Source organism: Furipterus horrens, unplaced genomic scaffold, assembly GCF_987537825.1.
Source record: "Furipterus horrens unplaced genomic scaffold, mFurHor1.1.pri manual_scaffold_8, whole genome shotgun sequence".
NCBI lineage: Eukaryota > Metazoa > Chordata > Mammalia > Chiroptera > Furipteridae > Furipterus > Furipterus horrens.
Genome location: NW_028327178.1, coordinates 8,063,313 through 8,073,169, shown reverse-complemented (window position 1 = coordinate 8,073,169; position 9,857 = coordinate 8,063,313). Strand labels below are relative to the sequence as shown.

Sequence of the window (9,857 nt, the reverse complement as noted above, 5' to 3'; positions counted from 1 at the left end):
AATAAAGGGGACAGAGGGATTAAAAAGAAAAAAAAGCTCTGTTTCATAGACTTTGTTCATTCCCTTAGTGTGTGTACTTCTGTAACCGGGCCCGATCTACACTGGCCTCCTCCTCTTTCTAATAAGATACTCCGTTGTTTTTCAGAGAGAACAGAAAAAGGGCCAAAAGTCTTGACGTTGGATAGTACGCGTGTGCACTAAAAAAAGGAGTCACCCTAGAATAATGTTTCAACATCAAGGGGCCAAAACCCACCGTGGACGCACAGGGACGCACCCGAACTCAAACAAACTTGGAGACGCTGGGACTGCCCAGCGCCGGCACAGCAGGCTCCTGTTAAGGCTTTGAGTCCCTCCAGCACCTGATTATTCCTTGGGAACACTGTGCCCCGAGGCTCCACGCGCAGCTGCGGGAGGACTACTGATTGAGACCAGAAGCGTGGGCTTGGCGAGCGCTGGACCACGGCTCAACTCCTGCCTCCTGGAACTTGTGGTCTCTGAGGACTTGCACCTGTTGTTCAATGTCTATGACTCTCGGTTTTTACCTACAGAACAGGAGAAGCCAATGCCCACCTTCCAAGGTAGGAAGGACCGGTGGTGCTGCGTGCAGTGCTGGCAGCACCCAGCAGGTGCTGCCCAGGTGATGTCACTACCAGAGTCCTCTTTATTGAGCTGAAGGGAGGAGACTTGGAGGGTTGGTGCTTGGGGTATCTGTACAAGGCGGGGACACACAGGAGCCTCACTACTTAGGGCTTTTAATTTTCATATATTTTTCTTTAACGCAAGGGACTGCTTTGGTCTCTTAAAATGCTCGCTTCAAAGCAGAACCTTCAGCTTGTTTCTCTCGCTTGTTTTTAACACGTTTGCATCTCCTGGGCTGCGGGTACAGGCTGGACCCTCACTGCGTGAGCACAAACACACCCAGCGGCAACGATGGCTCTCTCTGGGGGCAGAACCCACGCCCCGTCCGTCTTGGACCTGACTAACCAGGAGGTTTAGTAACCAAGAAACAGACGGGCCGCTTTAAAGTCTAGTGTAAGGACGATGAATGGCAGAGCAAAGTCACGTCACCGCATTATAAACAATTCTAAGACACAACCAATATTTCACACTGTATTTTTCTTCACAATATTAAGTGCACAGATAAGGAGAATTTAATGGCTATGTGGCTCTGTTTCCCTGATAACACACAGAAAAGTGCCCTTATATTCAGTGCTGGCCAACCAGAGACAATCTATCTTAACTATCCAAAATATGCTTGCAACAGACCCTGGCTGGATAGCTCAATTGGTTGGAGCATCATCCTTACATGCCAAAGTTGAGGGTTTGATCCCTGGTCAGGGCACATATGATAATCAACCATGAAGGCATAAAGAAGTGGAACAACAAACAGATGTTTCTTTCTCTGAAATCAATAAAATATAAAATAAAATATGCTTGCCATGTATTTGTGTGTGTGTGTAAAATGTTGGAGGATGTCAGCCACTTCTAAAAAGTATTAATTTAAAAAAAAAACCATGGAAGATAAAAGTGGAATCTTGATAAAAAAAAAAAAGCTTTCAATACGAAAACGCTTTTTATACACTTATTTTATTTCAAACAAAAATAATCCCAGTAACTCAAAACAGAAGCAAAACTTGGTTGAAAACTTAAGAAGACAGTATAATAAACACAACCACCAAAACGTCCCAGAAAGAAATTGGGTTGGCTATCACTCCTTCAAATGGTACCCTGGAGGGAAAAAATGAATAAAATGAGCTAGCGTGGGAGGCCCACTGCAAACGGTTTAGGTGGATGCCTACTCAGTATCTATATCACAGTCATATTTAACAACAGTCCCAGGACTACCTGATTAAGCCTTTCTGTCTTGCAAAGTGTTTTTGCCTGCTGGGCTTACATTGGTACACAAACTTGTCATCAATAGGAGACTGGCTTTATTTTTCTGGGGTAGCCACGACGGACTGGTGCAATACCTTTCACACTCCATCTGGTTTTCTTTGTACCCGACGGGATGCCAAGGACTGTCCTGTCCTCTGGGCACAGACGTGGAACAGAATGGTTCTTTGGGTAAGGACAAGGGACCTGTATTATCACTTACCGAATTGAGTTTCACATTGTTTTGTTTTGATTTTCTTTCTGTATTGTGCATAATAAATATTTAGAAACAGATGTCTCAGAAGGTTTTCATTAAATACCCTGTTGGTTAAAACTGCATATTTATGGTTTAGCCATTAGACATATCAGGTTTGAAATATATACCGTTGCTGGCAAATGTTTAAAAGAGTTCTGGTCTATCTGCATTGTCATCCAGAGCTGGATTTTCAGTTGTTCTGGCATCTCTAGAATCTAAACATACTATAGAACTTTAAAATGTTTCTTGCTTGGGTCCCGGCTGGGTTGCTCAGTTAGTTGGAGCGTCATCCTGTACACCAAAAAGTTTCCGGGTTCGATTCCCAGTCAGGGCGCATATTTAGGTTGCGGGTTCAATCTCCAGTCGGGACGTGTACTGGAGGTAACTAATCAATGTTTCTCTCTCACATGGATGTTCCTCTCTCTCTCTTCATCTCTCTCTAAAATTAATAAACATACCTTTGGGGGAGGATTAAAAACTAAAAAAAAACATATATCACTTGCTGCGTAAGGTCCTTTGTGGAGGTATGATATTGATCCCTAGGAAAAGCCACAGTTATTTCCACTTAATTCCCCACAGCCCTGTCTAGTCTGACACCTCCATGCCCTGATCCAGTCTCGGAAATGTTTTACTCGTTTGAAAATCCCTCCCTCCCACCCTTGCAACAAATGTCCTTTGTCCCAATTTAAAAAAAAAAAAAAAAAAATTCCTTGGAAGATCCAAATGGAAGAATAATAAAGATCTGGTTGGAACCTTCATAAGCCTGACAATGCAGAATTGTATTTCTTAAAAAGTGCACCCACATTTGTCTGGGCAGCAAAAGACACCACAGAATAAGATCAGAATAGAATTTCAACTGACTCCCTAATTTCCTTAGAATGGCTTATATTTCAAGCCCTTCCTGTTTCTTTCTGATAGAGCAGGTGTCCATTACTAACTATAAGTGATAAGAAAGTATAAAAACAGCCACTGCCTTAAAAGTACAATTGAAATCAGAATTTAAGTTCACATTTATAAATTAGTCATTTTAGCATAAGTTTAATTACAAGCGAGACTATTAGCAATTCTGTTCAATCAGTAAATCCTTAATATGAAAGGTAGACATGTGTTGGGACTGCCTTATTTATGTTTAATCCTGATTATTATGACTCCTCTTGGTTTATAATCACTTCCTAATTTCCTACACTGGGACCAGGACTAGGTCTTTAAATGACAAGCAATAAACATTTACTAGTGAAATAAAGGTCACCTCCAACTGGTAGGCCATACCTGAATAATGCAGAGATAAGAGGGCTGAGACAGAATATGTGTTTTTTGTTTGTATGAACTATTGGAAGGTGCTTCCTTAATTCAAAGTGTGACTTCAATCCAGATCTTAAACGTACAAGAATTTTCAGCCACTGGTAAAACCGAGATGAATGTTTGCTGGAGGGCATGGCAGGTGCTCTGCTCTGTCACCCGCTTGTGCAGTGAGGACATGGGAGGACGAGGAGGTTCCGGGGTGAGTTCCTCCTTGTGGTTCTTTCCAAAGCCCTTGACCCCCATTTGGAAAGTGCCTGTGTTCTAGCTCACCCTGACCTTGGCCAATATAGGCACCATGCCTTCAGCTGTGACCCCCTTCTCAACAAGACAGAAGTAGGAACGGTGCGCTGGTTGTCCGGTCACCAAATAATTGCAACAGTGAAAAAAAAAAAAGGAGGGAAAAATGACTATTTGAGGCCTTTATATACATTCATTGCTTCTAACATGTTTTTAACAATAAGAAAAATGCAACAGAACTACTCTTAGAGTGAATGCAGCCATGATACTGTACAGTTCTGGGGGCAGGCCGCCGGGAGCACGGACCACCTGACCCAGGTAACAAAACCCCTCAGCAAAAGAAAACCAGCCAGAGGTCAGCCCCTGCGAGTTTTTTTTTTTTTTTTTTCTTTAACATATATACATTTTTTGAATATTCTGCAAATCCCAGTCTGAACAATAACAATAACAATAATAAAAGACAAACAGGCTCTATATTAAAAACGTCCTCGTTCTTCACTGTTACTCCTAACGCAGCGTGGAGGCTTGGAGTGTCCTGCAAACCGACTCCGTTAAGATGATCTTGGCAGAATAGCAGCACAGGATTTGATATTCCATATGTATCACTTTTGACAATGTAAACCTTTCATAAAATAATATTTCTCTTAAAAATTAGAATCATTCAAAGGTCTGATCGTCCCGTTCCCTGAGGCCCGCCAGGGAGGTGCTTCCTTAATTCCCATGGGGTTTCCTGCTTTCTCTGTGTGGGGTGTTAAGTGCCACTGCATTTCAGGAAGAACCTGAAGGGCAGCCAGGGCAAGGGCCTGGGGAAGGCGGGCAGGAGGGCTCTAGAGGAGTCTGAGTCTGTGTGGACACGGGCCACGTACGGCAACGCCTGAAAGGTGAAACCACCGTGGCCAGAATGTAACCCGCTGGTCACCTCCCATCTGGGTTTCCGATGGAATGAACCTCATGGGTTTAACCAAACATGTATGCCAGCCTAGATAATGTGAGTTAAATTCTGATTTGCCTAGGGACACAGTAACCCTCAGGAACAAGGGCACAGAGACACCCAGGGCTGTCCCTCACAATAAACAATGGTGTTGTCATGGAAGTGCACAGGACTTGGGAGAAACAAAGAGCCACCGGGGCCAGCGCGGTCTGGGTTTCTCAGGAAGCTGAGACCCAGGGCTTAGCGCGTCTTCTCAGAAATGCTTCTACAGAATTAAGAGGCGATGATCTCAAATGGAAAAAATAAATGATCACTTTGCTAACAATAATGTAGAGGCCATAACTAAATACAATTTTAAGAAATGCTGAGATGCATGTATTCTTTTTTTAAAAAGCAGCTTTCGAAATATCAACCACAGCATTAAACATCGAACGTAGTACATTCCAGAGTTAATACAGATAAATGGTATAGAATGCAATAATGCCACAGTTATGCCACGCGTCTCAAGGGTTTCTAAACTTGAAAAGAATATTTCCTAGTTTATGAGCGGAAGATCACTTCTTTTGCTATTTCTCTAGAATTGTCCACCACTATTTTTTTTTCTTTTTTAGGGCCCAGGATGTACAGATAATCCTCACATTCCACACCTGGAACTTTTTTTCCCCTCTGTCGGGTTTTCAAATAAAACCAAACTGCAATGACAAGATAATGTTTTACATCATAATTCCATAGACACAGCGCAATCAGTCCGTGACGCCTCATCTCAACGCTTTCTTCAGGATTTATGGCCCTCTCCAAAGTCATTTAAAGCCTTGCTTTAAGCTGCACAGACAGGCGGGTGGCCACTCAGCCAGTGGGCATGCGACAGGCCACCCTGACAGAGGTGGGCTGTGTCTTCTTTCTTGGCGTTCCCTTTCGGGGGTCGCACTCCCGACCTTTGCCACCTCCTTCTGTCGCGCAAGGCGCAGTACCTTGGTGTTCTCTCCAGTGACAAACATCTTAAGAGCGTTGGTTTCCAGACTCCAGGTTCCACACTCCACATGGAGAAGGCCCTTTCTGGAGGGCCCCTGGGTACCAGGCCCAAGTCTCCTGCTCTTTCTTGACAGTGGGGTTCTGGGCTCTGTCAGCTTCCAGACGTTGGGAGACCACACTGCTCTGTTTAAAATGCCTCGAGCAGGCCAGCGAGTGCCCAGGCTCAGCTCCAGGACGAGGCCTCCAAGCTACAAGGCAGGACTTCAAACCGTGGCCTCTTGCGGCAAAGCAGGCACTTGTGGCGGCCTGGTGCTTCTGGGTAACTCTAGCCTTGCTGATGCCAAAGAAGTCACCGAAACGTTCACTTCCTCACATTCCAGAGGATTCTGTTTCATACACAGAGCCAGTTTTTGGAGGGGGAGCGTATCCAAAATATATGAATATACACATCAGGGCTTAAGGTACTGGATGATATTGTATAAATTGCTCAAATGCTTCTCGGCACAATTGGTAGCTTAAAAAAATACTTTCTTTTGGTTTAAGGGCATTTTTCCATTCACTGTCCTTCGGTGTGGATACCTCAGCAGATACCAGGTCCATCTGAAGTTCCTGATTTTTTTTCTTCTTCTTCTTCCAACCAGGTATGTACCATGTAAGCCATATGCAAAATACAGGTTCTTCCAGCTGGGAAAGAATGCACTTCCCTCCAAGTGCCTCCCTCTGTTAACATCGCAGCCCCCGGGGCACACACGTACAAGGAAAATGAACACCTTCTTCCAAGCCTCCAGCGGCCAGAAGCCCGGCTTGTGGAACAGTCATGTCCTGCGTCAGTCTGTTTGCTCCTCAGATGGTGCGTCAGCCCAGGGAGAGCGAATCCGTTTCTAGGCACAGGAGGTCCAGGAGGGGCCCCGCCGGAGGGCCTTGGCAGTTAGGTAGGGTTTCCAAAGATAGGATGCTCCGTGGGGCTGTCTTAAATAAATAAATCTTTTTTTTTTCCTCAAAAATGTAAAAAATAAATGGTATTTCCCTTTGGCAGTAAGTAGCTGATTCGACGTTGAGAGCTGAAAGCTGTTTTTGTTGTTTTTTTGTTTGTTTGTTTGTTGTTTGTCTGCTTGCTGGGTTTTAAGAGGGCCACAGCTCCGTTGGGTGGCTCGTCACTAACAATGCGTATGTTTCTGCTGCTTTCGTAGTCCCGTGGCATGGCGTTGGCGGCAGGCCTGTCCAGCTCACTTGTGGCCCAGGTAGGCCCCCAGGGTGATGCAGGCCCCCACCAGGGCCAGGCTGAGCAGCGCCTTCAGGGACAGCCAGGAGAAGTCGAACAGGGGCCGCATGTTGGGGCCGTACAGTTCCACGAAGGCGTCCTGCGGGGCGGAGAGGAGGGAGGAGAGAAGATGGTTAGAGACACAGCAGACCCCCGCTTTCCCCTTTCCTTCAGGAAGCAGTTCCTGACACCCTAGGGGTGCGCCAGGCACCAGAGAGGAACAGCAGTGGAGGCCATCGATTGGAGTCCCTTACCTCACCAAGCCTTTACCTCGTCAAGTGGGAGGGCCAGCCAACAAAATGAATGTGTCGCAGGGCGCACCAGAGCACGGTAAGTGCGAAGGGGGACCATGACGCAGCAAAGCCGGTTAGCAACGTGGGAGGCTTTGCCATTTTTGTGCGCGTGGCCATTCGTAAGAATCGTCAAAAACCAGCGATTAAGACTAAACTCCTTTATCGGACGTCTGCCACACGCATTACTTTATTCTTTATACCAATCTTACGGAGTTGTTTCATTTATTCCTGTTCGGTAGAGAAGAACATCTGAGACTCTCTGAGGTTAAAGGATTTGTCTAATCGACGGTAGAGCGAGGATTGGAACCCAGACCCAAACCAGTGTTTCTTCCTGCGGGTGCTCTAACAGCAGCTCTGTGAGGGCGTGGTCCGTCCCATGGGGACGGGGCGGGCACAGCGGGGTGCCCCGCAGTGGTGGCATGCCTACCCTCTGAGATCAAGGACAGGGTGCTCCCTGGAAAGAAAGGCGTAGGGGCCTGGGCTGGGGGTGGGGGACGGCTAGACCGGGTGACCATAACAACGCGTTTAGCGCAAGTTGTGAACTTTACAAGCGTGGGGTCACCGATGCACACGCAGGTCCCTGAGGAGGGAAGATGGCTCCCGTCTCTCCTTCGTATCACTGCTCGGAAGCCAGGCCGGCAGTGTGCGTAGCAAAGGTCTCTTAGCGTGGGCCAACCATTGCGCACTCATTTCTTAGATTTGCTGGGGAAGATTAGTTTCCACATTTGGACCCAATTAGTATTTGGACAACTCTGTAAATCTATCTAAATCTATAAATCAGTAAACGAAATGCTTTTTCACATGGTGTGTGATTTATGTAGGCATTCCAGCAGCCTGGGGCCGTAGCGCACGATTTCAGGACGGGAGACGGTAAGCGCGCGGAGGCTTCTGGCCCCGCTGTGCGCACGAGGTTCTGACAGCCTACACGGGGTTTTCGTCTGTTTGGGGCAAGATCTGCAATAGAGACCTGGTACCCCCTCTGTCTCCCCTCATGCTGTGCAACGTCTTGGACCACGTAGGTGCTTAATAAAGGTTCAATTAACATCTCAAGTTTTCGGAATTCAGTCACGGGTTTGAATTCTGTTTGGCCTAGTGCTGTACTCAGATGCTCACGTGGACTGTTTTGAAATGATTGTTTCTAGATACAATCACCTCTGGGAATCCTGGAGAAGTCTTGGAGGTGAGAGTTTAAGGCATTATTAGGGGAACTTTCCACATTATTAAATATAGATTTACACAATTATTTTTCATGACTGCATAGTATTTCACACACACACACATACATGCTGTGCTTTATTTAACCAATTATTTGGGTTGTTTTAAATTTTTATAAACAGTATTATGATATACGTCTTACATATATTTTTATGTGCTTGCTCAGTGTGTGTGTGTTTGAGACAAATTCCTGGCAGGGAACTCACTTGACCAGTCATCAAAATTGCTTCCTAAAGGCATCCTTACTCTCTCACTGGTTGCGCTGGGGCCAGTGACATCTTTTACAAAAGGCAGGCAAGGGTTTAGGGCCGTGGCTCTCACTGTAGGTGGTCTTGCTCTCCCAGGAGAGGTCTGGCAATATCTGGAAACATTTGTGGTAGTCATGATTTGGGTGGGGGTGTGGGGACAGGTCCACCCCCACCACCAAGTTCCAATGTGCCGAGGCTGAGGAACCCTGTGATCACGGAACACAGAAGACCCATCGGTCTATCTAGTGTGTCAACAGCTTTGGTCAAATGAGCACCAGATGAGTTGATGAGCCAACCACTGGGAGAGTGGGACCTTCAGTGTACTGGATTAACTTGTACCAGGAGAGGGCGCAAGGGTTTTCTTCTCCTTTTTTAATCTGTTGTTAAAACGTTCCAAATCTGAGCCTTAGCAAAGCTGGGTTCTAACAGACGTCAATGAAACATGTGCTTAGTGCACTTGGCACAACACTGAGGTAACAATCTCGATGGCTTGTTGAGAAATACACCTTCCTCTCGTACAATCAGCGGTAAACGGGGCGGGAAGGGGAACCTGCCTCCCGCGCAGGGCATTCTCGGATCCCAGAGACACAGCTATGAGCACTTAAGAGCCCTGGCCTCCACGATGCTCCCTCTGAGGGAGGGGCAGGCTGGACGTCCCCCTGCCCCCAGCCCAGCAGCGGACGGCCTCAGAGCCCTGGCTTTGGGCTGTGTACCACTGAGCTTGACATTGAGAAAGAAGGTCCGTGGTGGGAATCTGCATTTCTTCACTTGCCAGTGGAACTTTCTGTGACTGACGAGGATGTGGACTAGATGCCTGTCCAAATACCCCTTCCTCTCTGGGGCTGGGATAACCCCCTCCCCCAACCCTCATCCTCTCACATAAATACTGTGCTCCTAACGGGCCGTTTCTGATGTGCGTTATCGAGACAGCATCCTCGCACGCTGGGATGAGCTAATACAGCCTCTCCTGACCCAGAGGCTGAGCATTGAGGTGCTGACGCAACTCGCTGGGCTCTGGGGACAGCCCTGGGCTTGGGGAGGTCTGGGTGAAACCCTGGCCTTGACGTTATTGCCTATGACCTTGAACAAATTACCCAACCCTGAGCCTCATTTACTTCACCCATAAAATTGGTTATTGTGACGATGAACGTAGGGGACTCAAAGCCGTTTGCTAACGTGGCCCAGAACGTTGAACAAGGGGAAATGTTAACTTGTTCTCTCTTCTGTCCTTTTGCAAACCCGCTGCCTGTCCGTCCAGAGGGCCCACCAA

At 46.8% G+C, this 9,857-nt stretch overlaps 1 protein-coding gene across 1 annotated transcript in view; it reads right to left on the bottom strand.

Annotated features, from left to right (window-relative positions):
* Nucleotides 1-3,813: 3,813 nt before the first annotated feature.
* BCL2 (BCL2 apoptosis regulator) overlaps nt 3,814-9,857 on the bottom strand; it is a 163,423-nt gene continuing 157,379 nt past the window's right edge. Inside the window, exon 2 of the mRNA XM_090285416.1 lies at nt 3,814-6,931. Coding sequence (XP_090141542.1) covers nt 6,797-6,931 — 135 coding nt within the window. The 3' untranslated portion in view covers nt 3,814-6,796. The remainder of the gene's footprint in view (nt 6,932-9,857) is intronic.